Source organism: Eurosta solidaginis, chromosome 1, assembly GCF_040869045.1.
Source record: "Eurosta solidaginis isolate ZX-2024a chromosome 1, ASM4086904v1, whole genome shotgun sequence".
NCBI lineage: Eukaryota > Metazoa > Arthropoda > Insecta > Diptera > Tephritidae > Eurosta > Eurosta solidaginis.
Genome location: NC_090319.1, coordinates 336,567,821 through 336,584,001, shown reverse-complemented (window position 1 = coordinate 336,584,001; position 16,181 = coordinate 336,567,821). Strand labels below are relative to the sequence as shown.

General features: G+C 37.7%; 1 protein-coding gene across 3 annotated transcripts; it reads right to left on the bottom strand.

The window, feature by feature from the left end:
- Positions 1-9,026: 9,026 nt before the first annotated feature.
- On the bottom strand, positions 9,027-15,512 carry LOC137237891 (glutathione S-transferase 1-1-like). Of its 3 annotated transcripts, none has more exons than XM_067762239.1 (2): positions 15,463-15,512; positions 9,027-9,753 (listed from the first exon to the last, which is right to left on the bottom strand). In XM_067762239.1, the coding sequence occupies exon 2, from the start codon at positions 9,729-9,731 to the stop codon at positions 9,108-9,110; it is 624 nt and encodes a 207-aa protein (XP_067618340.1). In that variant the 5' UTR covers positions 9,732-9,753; positions 15,463-15,512; the 3' UTR covers positions 9,027-9,107. The 3 variants fall into 3 exon arrangements, with proteins under 3 accessions (XP_067618340.1, XP_067618341.1, XP_067618342.1); XM_067762240.1 differs by lacking the exon at positions 15,463-15,512 and adding an exon at positions 15,160-15,444; XM_067762241.1 differs by lacking the exon at positions 15,463-15,512 and adding an exon at positions 15,259-15,444.
- Between the last annotated feature and the right edge of the window lie 669 nt (positions 15,513-16,181).

Genomic DNA, 16,181 nt, shown 5'->3' with positions numbered 1-16,181 from the left:
ATGGCGATATCTCGAAAATGCGACCACCTATACAACAACCACCACTCCCTTTTAAAACCCTCATTAATACCTTTAATTTGATATCCATATCGTACAGAAATATTCTAGAGTCACCCCTGGTCCACCTTTATGGCGATATTTCGAAACGGCGTCCACCTATGGAACTAAGGATTTAAAAAAAAAAAAAAAATTTAAAAAACTAAGGAATACTCCCTTTTAAAATACTCATTAACACCTTTCTTTTGATACCCATATTGTACAAACAAATTCTAGGGTCACCCCTGGTCCACCTTTATGGCGCTATCTCGAAACGGCGTCCACCTATGGAACTAAGGATTACTCCCTTTTAAAATACTCATTAACACCTTTCATTTTATACCCATATCGTACAAACGCATTCTAGAGTCACCCCTGGTCCACCTTTATGGCGATATCTCGAAAAGGCGTCCACCTATGGAACTAAGGATTACTCCCTTTTAAAATACTCATTAACACCTTTCTTTTGATACCCATATTGTACAAACAAATTCTAGGGTCACCCCTGGTCCACCTTTATGGCGATATCTCGAAACGACGTCCACCTATGGAACTAAGGATTACTCCCTTTTAAAATACTCATTAACACCTTTCTTTTGATACCCATATTGTACAAACAAATTCTAGGGTCACCCCTGGTCCACCTTTATGGCGATATCTCGAAAATGCGACCACCTATACAACAACCACCACTCCCTTTTAAAACCCTCATTAATACCTTTAATTTGATACCCATTTCGTACAAACACATTCTAGAGTCACCCCTGGTCCACCTTTATGGCGATATTTCGAAACGGCATCCACCTATAGAACTAAGGCCCACTCCCTTTTAAAATACTCATTAACACCATTCGTTTGATGCCCATATTGTACAAACAAATTCTAGGGTCACCCCTGGTCCACCTTTGTGGCGATATCTTGAAACGGCGTCCACCTATGGAACTAAGGATTACTCCCTTTTAAAATACTCATTAACACCTTTCATTTGATACCCATATCGTACAAACGCATTCTAGAGTCAACCCTGATCCATCTTTATGGCTATATCCCTAAATGGCGTCCACCTATAGAACTATGGCCCACTCCCTCATAAAATACTCTTTAATGCCTTTCATTTGATACACATTCCAGGGTTTCCCTCGGTTCATTTTCCTACATGGTTATTTTCCCTTATGTTGTCACCATAGCTCTCAACTGAGTATGTAATGTTCGGTTACACCCGAACTTAACCTTCCTTACTTGTTTAATTTAAACTTACCATCCCCCAGCCCAGTTAACTAATTTGAGAGTTTTAGTTTTCTTTGACTGCTACTCGATTCAGCAATTTTATGCTTAGGTTAGGTCAGGTTGCGTTAGGAGGCCGCTGCCCGCACAAGGTGGAAGCAATTCCATTGAACACTTTTACTATCCGTTATGATACCACATTAACTAACGGCGGCACTGATTTCTGATCATGATGTGAATCACTTGCGTAGCAAATATATACTTCCTGATGAGGCAAACATAGATCCCCGAAATTTCGTCCGGCAATTCGTATACATCGTTACCGAGATATTCATGCCCTGTTCTTGTAAAATCTGGGAAATTGAGTATGAGGTGATTTTATGACTATTCCATCCTCCATGCAACAACCATAGTTAGGTTTTTCCAGAATACTAAGCCGAACTGACTGGATTCCTATAGGGTAGTGCCCCATCAACGCTTCAATCACCTTTGAGAAATTCCTAGTTTGTTTTCAACAACCAGTTAAAGGAATGACAAGCGAAAGGAGGTGGCGTGAGCCCAGTGCTTACTTAGCTGATCCGAGGCCCACCTTTTTAGGAGAAAACTGCATGTGGCGAGCGGTGGCATTCACCTCCAGTGCACACATACCAGCTCAGGCAAATAAATCCCGGCGAAAGTTGCCAGGGATTACGTTATGCCCTGCACCTTAAAAATCTTTATTGCAAAGTAGCCTATTGCTACCGCGAACGATTTCAGGCGCGCATGGACTACGCTCAACGATACAGTTTTGAAGTTCAGAGCTTTGGTAGACGCGTGACTGACCGAAAGTATGTTAAACTGACAGAGTATACCCCTTCTACCATTTAATCGAGTTTGGACCCTTCCATAGACTCGTTCACCAGAACCCTGACCAAAATGTGTTCCCCATCGCTTGGGAACGGAACTAATCGACGGGCATAGCGAGCACCTGGAATGATCCTATCAGTTGACTAAAGCTGATCGAATACAGTTCGGTAAAAGTAGCATTGCAGCGATCAACCATTTCAACTACAACAGCTTCGAGATGAAGAAACCATAAGCAGGAAAGAGAGACAGCGATCGATCTAAGGAGATGGACCTGATTTCAAGAAGAAGAATTAGAGTATACGCAATGCAAAATGATTTAGCGGAGAAAGTCGTTGGTAGCGGCTGTGCATCGCTAGAAGTGAAGACAGAGAGGAAGTCGTAATAGCGTCGAAGCCGGCACACCGAGAACTGCAGGCACAGAGAAGTGGAAAATTAGTAGGAGGATTCGTTATTTTCTATATCCCTCAGTTTCTCTTTTTTGTATTTATTTATCTTTAAGAATCTCCATCGGCTATTGGAGCGCTCCGCTACACCCTACATTTTATTTACATGCTGCTTATATTTTTTATACTCAGCACACAGAGTATATTAAATTTGATTGGATAACGGTTGGTTGTACAGGTATAAAGCAATCGAGATAGATATAGAATTCCATATATCAAAATCATCAGTATCGAAAAAAATTTTTTTGAGTCATGACGGCCGTCCGTCCGTCCGTCTGCCCTTTAACACGATAACTTCAGTAAATTTTGAGGTATCTTGATGAAATTTTTTTTGATATCGAAAATTTCGAAAAATCGAAAAAGTGCGATAATTCCTTACCTAATACGGATTAAGTGATGAAACATGGTAGGTGAGTTGAACCTATGACGCAGAATAGAAACCTTATAAAATTTTGGACAATGGGCGTGGCACCGCCCACTTTTAAGAAGGTAATTTAGAAGTTTTGCAAGCTGTAATTTGGCAGTCGTTCAAGATATCATGATGAAATTTGGCAGCAACGTTACTCTTGTTACTTTATGTACGCTTAATAAAAATTAACAATATCGGAGAACAACCACGCCCACTTTTTAAAAAAAAATTTTTTAAAGTCAAATTTTAAAAGAAAAGTTAATATCTTTACAGTGTATAAGTAAATTATGTCAACATTCAACTCCAGTAATGATATGGTGCAACAAAATACAAAAATAAAAGAAAATTTCAAAATGGGCGTGGCTCCGCCCTTTTTCATTTAATTTGTCTAGGATACTTTTAATGACATAAGTCGAACAAAAATTTACCAATCCTAGTTAAATTTGGTTGAGGCTTAGATTCTAGGACGATAACTGTTTTCTGTGAAAAAGGGCGCAATCGCTTGAAGCCACGCCCAGTTTTTATACACAGTCGACCGTCTGTCCTTCCGCTCGGCCGTTAACACGATAACTTGGGCAAAAATTGATATATCTTTCCTAAACTCAGCTCACGTACTTATATGAACTCACTTTGTAATGGTGTAAAAAACGCCCGAAATCCGACTATGACCACGCCCACTTTTTCAATATCGAAAATTACGAAAAATGAAAAAAAAAATGCCATAATTATATACCAAATACGAAAAAAGGGATGAAGCATGGTAATTGTATTGGTCGATTTACGCAAAATATAACTTTAGAAAAAAACTTGGTAAAATGGGTGTGACACCTACCATATTAAGTAGAAGAAAATTAAAAAGTTTTGCAGGGCGAAATCAAAAGCCCTTGGAATCTTGGAAGGAATACTGTTCGTGGTATTACATATATAATAAATTAGCGGTACCCGACATATGATGTTCTGGATTACCCTGGTCCACATTTTGGTAGATATCTCGAATACCCCAGGCCTTCACATATAAAACTAAGGACCACTCCCTTTTAAGACCATCATTAATACCTTTAATTTGATACCCATATCGTACAAACACATTCTAGAGTCACTCCTGGTCCACGTTTATGGCGATATCTCGAAAAGGCGTCCACCTATAGAACTAAGGCCCACATCCTTTTAAAATACTTATTGACACCTTTCATTTGATACCCATATCGTGCAAACAAATTCTAGAGTCACCCCTGGTCCAACTTTATGGCGATATCTCGAAAAGGCGTCCACCTATAGAACTAAGGCCCACACCATTTTAAAATACTCATTAGCACCTTTCATTTGATAACCATATCGTACAAAAAAAATCTAGAGTCACCCCTGGTCCACCTTTATGGCGATATCTCGAAAAGGCGTCCACCTATAGAACTAAGGCCCACACCATTTTAAAATACTCATTAGCACCTTTCATTTGATAACCATATCGTACAAAAAAAATCTAGAGTCACCCCTGGTTCACCTTTATGGCGATATCTCGAAAAGGCGTCCACCTATAGAACTAAGGCCCACTGCCTTTTAAAATACTCATTAACACCTTTCATTTGATACCCATATCGTACAAAAAAATTCTAGAGTCACCCCTGGCCCACCTTTATGGCGATATCTCGAAAAGGCGTCCACCTATAGAACTAAGGCCCACTCCCTTTTAAAATACTCATTAACACCTTTCATTTGATACCCATATCGTAGAAAAAAATTCTAGAGTCACCCCTGGTCCACCTTTTTGGCGATATCTCGAAAAGGCGTCCACCTATAGAACTAAGGCCCACTCCCTTTTAAAATACTCACTAACACCTTTCGTTTGATACCCATATTGTACAAACACATTCTAGAGTCACCCCAGGCCCACCTTTATGGCGATATCTCGAAAACGCACACTCCCTTTTAAAATACTCATTAACACCTTTCGTTTGATACCCATATTGTACAAACACATTCTAGAGTCACCCCAGGCCCACCTTTATAGCGATATCTCGAAAAGGCGTCCACCTATAGAACTAAGGCCCACTCCCTTTTAAAATACTCATTAACACCTTTCATTTGATACCCATATCGTACAAACAAATTCTAGAGTCACCCCTGGTACACCTTTTTGGCGATATCTCGAAAAGGCGTCCACCTATAGAACTAAGGCCCACTCCCTTTTAAAATACTCATTAAAACCTTTCATTTGATACCCATATCGTACAAAAAAATTCTAGAGTCACCCCTGGCCCACCTTTATGGCGATATCTCGAAAAGGCGTCCACCTATAGAACTAAGGCCCTTTCATTTGATACCCATATCGTACAAACAAATTCTAGAGTCACCCCTGGTACACCTTTTTGGCGATATCTCGAAAAGGCGTCCACCTATAGAACTAAGGTCCACTCCCTTTTAAAATACTCATTAACATCTTTCGTTTGATACCCATATTGTACAAACACATTCTAGAGTCACCCCAGGCCCACCTTTATGGCGATATCTCGAAAAGGCGTCCACCTATAGAACAAAGGCCCACTCCCTTTTAAAATACTCATTAACACCTTTCATTTGATACCCATATTGTACAAACACATTCTAGAGTCACCCCAGGCCCACCTTTATGGCGATATCTCGAAAAGGCGTCCACCTATAGAACTAAGGCCCACTCCCTTTTAAAATACTCATTAACACCTTTCATTTGATACCCATATCGTACAAACAAATTCTAGAGTCACCCCTGGTCCACCCTTTTGGCGATATCTCGAAAAGGCGTCCACCTATAGAACTAAGGCCCACTCCCTTTTAAAATACTCATTAACACCTTTCGTTTGATACCCATATTGTACAAACACATTCTAGAGTCACCCCAGGCCCACCTTTGTGGCGATATCTCGAAAAGGCGTCCACCTATAGAACTAAGGCCCACTCCCTTTTAAAATACTCATTAACACCTTTCATTTGATACCCATATCGTACAAAAAAAATCTAGAGTCACCCCTGGTTTACCTTTTTGGCGATATCTCGAAAAGGCGTCCACCTATAGAACAAAGGCCCACTCCCTTTTAAAATACTCATTAACACCTTTCATTTGATAGCCATATAGTACAAATTCTAGAGTCAGGCCTTGTCCACCTTTATGGCGATATCCCTAAATGGCGTCCATCTATAGAACTATGGCCCACTCCCTCTTAAAATACTCTTTAAACCTTCCATTTGATACACATGTCATACAAACACAGTCCAGGGTTACCCTAGGTTCTTTTTACTACATGGTGATTTTCCCTTATTTTGTCTCCACAGCTCTCAACTGAGTATATAATGTTCGGTTACACCCGAACTTAGCCTTCCTTACTTGTTTCAAATTTTTTCATCCAACTCAAAAAAAGTTATGAGTTTTTAAAAAAACACCGTTTTTGTTTTCAAAATGCTATAACTTTTTCAAAAATTGACCGTTTGGGATCTTTTTTTTTATACTCAGTTGAGCAGAGCTCACAGAGTATATTAAGTTTGATTGGATAACGGTTGCTTGTACATATATAAAGGAATCGAGATAGATATAGACTTCCATATATCAAAATAATCAGGATCGAAAAAAAATTTGATTGAGCCATGTCCGTCCGTCCGTCCGTCCGTCCGTCCGTTAACATGATAACTTGAGTAAATTTTGAGGTATCTTGATGAAATTTGGTATGTAGGTTCCTGAGCACTCATCTCAGATCGCTATTTAAAATGAACGATATCGGACTATAACCACGCCCACTTTTTCGATATCGAAAATTTCGAAAACCGAAAAATTGCGATAATTCATTACAAAAGACAGATAAAGCGACGAAACTTGGTAGGTGAGTTGAACTTATGACGCAGAATAGAAAATTAGTAAAATTTTGGACAATGGGCGTGGCACCGCCCACTTTTAAAAGAAGGTAATTTAAAATTTTGCAAGCTGTAATTTGGCAGCCGTTGAAGATATCATGATGAAATTTGGCAGGAACGTTACTCCTATTACTATATGTACGCTTAATAAAAATTAGCAAAATCGGAGATTGACGACGCCCACTTTTAAAAAAATTTTTTTTTTAAAGTAAAATTTTAACAAAAAATTTAATATCTTTACAGTATATGAGTAAATTATGTCAACATTCAACTCCAGTAATGACATAGTGCAACAAAATACAAAAATAAAAGAAAATTTCAAAATGGGCGTGGCTCCGCCCTTTTTCATTTAATTTGTCTAGGATACTTTTAACGCCACAAGTGGAACAAAAATTAACCAATCCTTTTGAAATTTGGTAGGGGCATAGATTTTATGAAGTTAACTCTTTTCTGTGAAAATGGGCGAAATCGGTTGATGCCACGCCCAGTTTTTACACACAGTTGTCCGTCTGTCCTTCCGCATGGCCGTTAACACGATAACTTGAGCAAAAATCGACATATCTTAAATGAACTTAGTTCACGTGCTTACTTGAACTCACTTTATCTTGGTATGAAAAATGAACGAAATCCGACTATGACCACGCCCACTTTTTCGATATCGAAAATTACGAAAAATGAAAAAATGCCATAATTCTATACCAAATACGAAAAAAGGGATGAAACATGGTAAGGTAATTGGATAACTTTAGAAAAAACTTTATAAAATGGTTGTGACACCTACCATATTAAGTAGAAGAAAATGAAAAAGTTCTGCAGGGCGAAATAAAAAACCTTTAAAATCTTGGCAGGTATTACATATATAAATAAATTAGCGCTATCCAACAGATAATGTTCTGGGTTACCCTGGTCCACATTTTGGTCGATATATGGAAAACGCCTTCACATATACAACTACCACCACTCCCTTTTAAAACTCTCATTAATACCTTTAATTTGATACCCATATCATACAAACTCATTCTAGAGTCACCCCTGGTCCACCTTTATGGCGATATCTCGAAACGGCGGCCACCTAAGAACTAAGGATTACTCCCTTTTAAAATACTCATTAACACCTTTCATTTGATACCCATATTGTACAAACAAATTCTAGAGTCACCCCTGGTCCACCTTTATGGCGATATTTCGAAACGGCATCCACCTATAGAACTAAGGCCCACTCCCTTTTAAAATACTCATTAACACCATTCGTTTGATGCCCGTATTGTACAAACAAATTCTAGGGTCACCCCTGTTCCACCTTTGTGGCGATATCTCGAAACGGCGTCCACCTATGGAACTAAGGATTACTCCCTTTTAAAATACTCATTAACACCTTTAATTTGAAACCCATATCGTACAAACGCATTCTAGAGTCAACCCTGATCCACCTTTACGGCTATATCCCTAAATGGCGTCCACCTATAGAACTATGGCCCACTCCCTCATAAAATACTCTTTAATGCCTTTCATTTGATACACATTTCATACAAACACATTCCAGGGTTTCCCTCGGTTCATTTTCCTACATGGTTATTTTCCCGTATGTTGTCACCATAGCTCTCAACTGAGTATGTAATGTTCGGTTACTCCCGAACTTAACCTTCCTTACTTGTTTTAATTTGTTTTTAAATGTACTTTTCGGAAAAAATTCAAAAAAATTTTTAAAGTTTTTTTTTTTGTAATTTTTCAGTTTTTCGAGATTTTTCGAATTTCGCCATTTTTTTGTTCTCATAACTTCAATCAATTCTGCTATCATCCCCACTAATCCCGGAGTGGAAACGGTCAATTTTTGAAAAAGTTATAGCATTTTTAAAACAAAAACGGTGTTTTTTTTTAACTTCATAACTTTTTTGAGTTGGATGAAAAAATTTTTAAAAATTCTGAAAAACGTCTTTCGTAAGCTAGAAAAAGAAGAAAAACTTTCAGCCAATTCTAAAGGGGTCGGGTTCAAAATTGGTCGAAATGGTATGGAATACCCCATATGTAAATTATACAGATTGTAGAAATTGGCGTTACTTGAGGTGCTCCATTGGTGCTATTGGAGCGCTCCGCCATCAGCAACAAGCGCTCCCTACATAATCTCACCTTACATTTTTTTTTACTTACCCCTTATATTTTTTTGTTTTCTTAAATGAAAATTATATTAATAGATTTTACATATAACTCTTGCGTTATTTATTCATTTATTTATTCATTAGTGTTGCAAAAAATACATGAGAATACAAATCTTAATCGAAATAATGTTTGAATTCCAAACAACCTTCCCAGTTTTCTTCCCAACCAGGCAGTTTTTTGCAACTTTCATACCATCTCGCAACATTCGGGTATTTGGTGATATCAAATTTCGCTACATCGAATGTTGATACAGAAGCGAGAATACTTAAATCCGCCACAGTTAACTGATCGCCAGCTACATACTTGTTGCCTTCTAAGAACGTATTCAAGAAATCGAAAGCACCTTCCATTTTCTTATACAATTCAGGATCAGCAGGTTGTTTAGCAAAAATTTGTGGGTAATAGTAGTCTGCGAAACTCTTATATAATACGCCCAAGTCGAAATATAAACGTTGGTTAACAACCGCTTGCTTTTTGGGATCCTTAGGGAAGAGTGAGTCGTCCTTGCCGTATTTCTCGGCCAAATAAACTAAAATGGCACGTGATTCCCATAATGCGAAGCCGTTATCCACCAATGTGGGTATGGTATGTTGCGGGTTGATTTTGATAAATTCGGGTGTCAAATGTTCACCAGCTTGCAAATTCAATAATTTTTTGTTCAATTTGATGCCAAGTTGCTTGGCGACGAGCAACACTGAACGACATGGGGCAGAGCCGGGTAAATAGTAGAAGTCCATTTTAAAGTAATGCAATTAAGGTCTATTGAAGAAAACAATGAGGATTTATATTATAATAATATTTAAGTACACGGTAAAAAATTGTAATCTAAATTTTAGACTCTTTTAATCACTGAAATGAAATTTGGTTTAAAATTTAAACTATTCAGCTTTTCAGGAAAATAAGTGCACCGAACTGGTTTCGTTGACTAATTTATAGGAAATAGCAAGCACGTGTATGAACCTGGGTCGATTGATATGGACGAAAGTTAACCGATATCGCGCCGTCGATTTTTCGATAGGAAATGGGCTCTGGAAAATAAATTCCACTACGCACACCCAAACAAATAATTTTCAAGCCTGCGAAATTACTTTTTTTTTACTTTTTTCGACTTCGATTTTTAAGGTTTTTTCATGACCTACTAAAAAAAATTTCGTATGTATAATAAAACTATTGTTGTTTTTTTTCAGGGTCGGACAAGGTATACATGAAAATTTTACAATCAAATGAAAATTTTTTAGTTGGTCATGAAAAAAACCTTAAAAATCAAAGTCGAAAAAAAATCAAAGAAATGAAATTTCGCAGGCTCGAAAATTATTTTTTTGGGTATGCGTAGTGGAACTTTTTTTCCTGAGCCCAAATCCTATCGAAAAATCGACGGCCCGATATCGGCTAATAAATCGATCCAGTCTAACGTGTGTACTTATTGGTTTTATCGGCTAATAAATCGATCCAGTCTAACGTGTGTACTTATTGGTTTTATTTTAACACCATATCGATTCGGCTTATGTTTACGAGTTTTTAGCATCGATAAATCTGGAAATTTGCGCCAATCCTTACATTATTTTATATCATGAAAAAAGAGTTTTTTCCAATTTGCTTAGACAACTCATATATGGTAAAGCTTAATCAAACAAGTAAGGACGGGACTGTCTTCGGCTATGCCGAAGACTTCATACCTTTCATGAATGGGGCTGAACAATAAACTTATCCCTTTCGTAATCTCCGAATAATCGGATGTATAAGATAAGAAATATCTAGTGGACAGATCTACATACCTAAACGATTTTTAAGATAAATATAAAATAAAAAATAGGTAGGTACTTTGTGTGAGGATGCAAAGTTTCAGGTTTTTTTTGGTCTGCGTGTAAAAACTATGACTACGAATCACGTATTTCAACAATATATGACGTAAACGTAACTATTTGATGAAATGTTTTGAATTTTGAAGCTTCTAGCCGTAAAACAGGGGCACAAAAATATAGTTTATATGGGGTATATAATATATGTACCACCGATCTCTATGAATTTTTCAGACAACAATATATGCTATATATGTAAGAATTTGGTGAAATTTGAAGCTTCTAGCTGTTAAAACGGGGCAGAAATTGCGCAAAGTTTCTTATCTGAACAATCGGTTGTATGAGATATATACTATATATACCACCGATCTCAATGATTTTTTCAGACAATAATATATACTATACACGTAAGCATTTCGTGAAATTTGAAGCTTCTAGCTGTTAAAATGGGGAAGAAATTGCGCAAAGTTTCTTATCTGAATAATCGGTTGTATGAGATATATACTATATATACCACCGATCTCTATGATTTTTTCTGACAACAATATATGCTATATACGTAAATATTCGGTGAAATATGAAGCTTCTAGCTGTTAAAATGGGGCTAAAATTTGCGAAAATATATATATATATATATACTATATATATATACTATATATACCACCATATATATACTGTATATACCAGCGATCTTTATGATTTTGTCAGACAACAATATATGCTATATACGTAAGCATTCGTTGAAATTTGAAGCGTCTAGCTCTTAAAATATGGCAGTAATTACGAAAAGTTTCTTATCTGAACAATCGGTTGTGGGGGATATATACTATATATACGACCGATCTCATCAATTTTTGCAGGAAATAATATGTGCAATATACGAAAGTATATGGTGAAGTTTGAAGCTTCAATCTGTTAAATTGTTTAAGATATTACAAAAATCCTCTTTTTCTGAAAAATCGGTTGTATGGAGGATATATGCTATAGTGGTCCGATCCGGCCGGTTCCGAAAAATGTCTAATCGGACACCCAAATACACCTGCTCACCAAATTTTATCAAGATATCTCAAAAATTGAGGGACTATTTTGCATACAAACAGAGGGACGGACAGACAGACAGACGGACAGACAAACAGACGGACATGGCTAAATCAACTCAGCTCTTCATTCTGATTATTTCGGTATACTCAATGGTGGGTCTATCTATTTTCCTTTAAGGACTTACAATTTTGGGTTTCGTGACGAAATTAATATACCATTTCATTTTCATGAAAGGTATAAAAACGAGAGCTGCAAACCGCCTGAAAAATCGAAGCGGATCACTTCAGTGGCTCAAAGCGCTTTGGCAAAACTTGAAATGGTTGATGAACCGATTCCTGGGTACCTCTGAACCGCTGAAGCGGTTCGTTGTAGGTTAACGCTTTTACACTAAGTGGTAAATTACCAATGCTAATATCTAATGTCGCATTCAGATGACCGCTGTTACTAACATAACTTGGGACTGAATTTCTTTTCAGATATAAGATGTCATTGCCGGGGCTTTGAAAATGTCTCTAAACGGGATATCATGGATGGTCTTAATTTCGTCGAAGGACGTCCGGCCTAACCAAAATGGATCGGATGCATGTTAAATTGCAGGATGATTACACGTCCCGCATGTACACCTGGTTGCGTAGAGTATAGTGTTTACAAATGCAACGAGACACAAAGCCTCGAGGCCAGTTTGTCAGCTTCAGGCCTCAGTAGTATAGAGCCATCAAATATTGGAGAAACAGACTACTGGATCCCACCCCTGCATTTTTATGGGGATTTAAGAGCCAAGATGGAGATGAAAGGCTGGCGTCAGTGGCGTTGGCTCCAATCTGCTGGATATGGTCTGGAGTCTGAGGAAAGTTACTTAAGTAGCAGACACGTGAATGGGGATGTGGAGAAACTTGCATCTGCAATGTATCCAGGGGCAAATGGGAATAGATGGAAATGAAAAAGCGTGTGAGCAAGCTAAGAAGGGTGTATACGTTCCAATCAGAACGGGCGGTATAAAAAGAAGGAAAAAGTTTCACATGATCGACCAAGGGGGAAAGGCGTTGTCCGGCCGCGGGGTGTGTTAAAGATCATATGCCGGTCTCAGGACCTAAGACGGAGAAAGTTACTCGTGTCACTAAATATAAGCGACTGTATGCTCACGATGCGTATTCTGACTGAATATTGCTTTTTGGCTTCATGTGCCTAATTAGGAGCCGTCAGTGATGTCAGTGAAATCGTGTCCTGCGCTCCTCAGGCTAAGACTTCAGCTATTAGATCTAAAACCAGCAAGTTGTTTAGATCCTAGATGCTGCTTGTTTCTAGGTTCTTTCAGGTTGGCCGTTAAACAAACTTCTGGTACGATATATTCTTATTGAAAGACGTCGATGTTTTTGTTGTCGATGTAGAAGCTATACTTCACAGCTAATGGGCTAAATTTCACAACTCTTTCATTGTTTAGAATGATATAGCATTTTGAACTTTTGTATCAGCACATTCATTCAATCATCCATAATAACATTCTTTCTATGAATAATAACTATTATCATCTTCATTATGAGCAATCACTTATCAGAAGAGGAAAGTTTATGGGCTTAATGAGGCAGTGTGTACTTTGTTTGATTGCAATTGCCAAGAAATGGAAGTCGCAAATATTTACAATTTTATGAGATAGTAATAACTCTGCGGGTTAAAAGGTCATTAACCGATTAAGCCGATTATCCACACATGTATAACGCCAGCTATGGACAATTTATGTATCGAAATTTCATCATACATTTAAAACAGGTTTTAGACTAATAGACACGAAAGTTACTAGGAGAGATCCATAGATAATTTTCCGCATATGCGACTTCCCATGTAAATGAAATGGTATATTAAGTTTGGCACGAATATCAAAATTTTAAGTCCTTGAAGGAGAAGAAATAGACCCACTAATAAGTATATCGAAATGATCAGGATGACGAGCTGAGTTGACTTAGCCATGACGGTCGGCTTGTATATCTCTATATTTGAGATGTCTTGATAAAATTCGGTGAGTGTATATACATATTTCGGTGTCCAATTAATCATCTGTCGGAACCGACCAAACCGAAACACTATATCAAATACATATCTCCCATACAACCGATTTTTTGCATAAGAGGGATTGCTTTAGTTCTTTCTCATTTTATGAGGTAGAACTTAAAATTTAGCAGGATGGAAACATATAAGGTATGTATTGTTCTCTGAAGAGTTTGCCGGTCATATGTCCCATACTACTGTTGGTTTAGATTTTATGAATTTTTGAAATTTTGTCAAATTATTGTTGAGTTCCATTAAAAAAAGGTATGAGAGCTTCGGCATATCTAAAGACAGCCACGTCCTTACTTGTTCCTTTTTATCATGTGCTAAATTCGAGTCACCCAAAGGTTAAAAGTTTGCTCAGAATACGAAAATGGATGTGGCAATTTTTATCAAATTTCGTCCATTAATTTTTCTTTTCTAAATTTTGCAACGGAAATTGTGCAAACGAATCTCGAAAACCTTGTCAAAACAGTTCTGGGAAATTTTACGAAAATATGGAGTTTTTTATTCAGAGTTTTATGAAATTCTTTTTTTTTTAGTATACAGTTTTGTAGCCCGCACATTTTTAGTCCAACAAAATATAATTTACAGGCCCTTAAAATTCGTTTTAATTCTTGAAAATTTGTTTCCCTAAGGGCGTCTCAGAGTTTCATCCATATAAAAAAAAGCTATAGAAGAAAGTAAAAACTACTCTTCGGAAAAAATTTGTAAAAAATCACTACGAATTTTGAGAGACCTATAACCTGAACCCTAATAGACTAAATTTGCTTCAGCTCAAAGACTGCATCCCAGCCTTTTTGTTAACTTCCATTAGATTGTGGCGGATCCAAAGCCCAACGCACAGCCCACTCAGCGGAGATGCACACATGCGGAGGCGCTTGATCCGTTTGTTACGCGCCTCATGATGGTCAAACGCTGTGGTGAAATCCCCCAGCTAGCCCTTGAACCGATTATGGCGGAGTGACATAGTTAGGTTGTTGCCTTCTTACATTAACTCACCACCAAACGGATGTTCAGTGAATACATAGAGAATACTTAGATACAAGAGACCGGCAGTAGTAAGCTGATTGAACCGCTTGCAAAGGAAGCGTTCTGGTCCTTCCCTGGTGAATGGCGGCCAGAAGCTTTTTTCAATTTCTTGGACTTCTACACACGGCTCCACCCTCTCCAGCAAAGAATCACACTTGCCAATAAATGCCACTTGAGCTGAATAGGCAATTGAAAAGTAAAGTCCTTTCTCGGCAAACAAAGATCATGCTATATAAGTCACTTATCGTACCCGTTCTTCTATATAGTGCAGAAGCATAGACCATTACAATATCAGATGAGGTGGCTCTGGTAGTGTTCTTCAGAAAAGTTCTTCGACAGATTTACGGACCTGTACGCGTTCGTGGTGAATGTTCCAGCTTTACGCAGACAGCAATCTAGTGCAGCGAATTAAAACACAGCACCTACGCTGGCTAGGTCAAGTTATGCGAATGAAAGATGATGCAGTTCAATTTGGACAATTGGCTAATTTTCCATTTTTTTTTTTTTTTCAATTTTCAACGTTACACATGATGAAATTTTTGCACAAACTTACTTTCAATTCACACAAATAATAACTGCACTAGGGAAAAGCTAAAGAGCAACTGAAAATTTCAATTCGTAATGGAGCACTTAATAAGGATTTTGCGCTCAGTTTGCATGGGTAAAGTAAATATTGGAGCACGCGTGTAGGTATCTATCACCAGCAACCATGGCAGAACTATACAAGTTGGGCAGCAGGGCGACACAGATACATGCGAACAAACATACATATCTCATGTACTTTGCTTTTGTGATTCCATGGTTTTATGTCAAACTTCTACTGTGTCAGAAGTTGAAATGTTAAGAAAGATAAAAAAATTTATTTCAAATGAGCTGATATCCGGGCATCACCGGTACTTATGGTTCCGCCATGCCGGCAACAAAGTAAAATATTTATATAATAAGTAAACTAACGTCGTGGAAGTATTGGTTTATATAATTCCAGATATTCGCAAATAGCACAGCAAGTTAAAATTGATATAAAATATTTTGCAATATCACGGACAATCGAACTTCTCTTATGTCGCACACACCATCTCCATGAACAGGAATACATCTGTACGTTCCTGATATTTACATATGTATGTACATTAGGGCGGATCAAATTGTATGGGGGGGAAGAAAACTTCAGGTGCACATCCAGTTTCTGAATCTATGGGTCATACTGAGTAATATTCTCCATTTTGTTAGAAAATTGTATATCAAAATTTTCTCACTTGATTGGGGAGACTC

What these genes read in the sequence shown, in the direction of transcription:
- LOC137237891 (XM_067762239.1), bottom strand. Translation starts at nt 9,731, where the DNA reads ATGGACTTCTACTATTTACCCGGCTCTGCCCCATGTCGTTCAGTGTTG.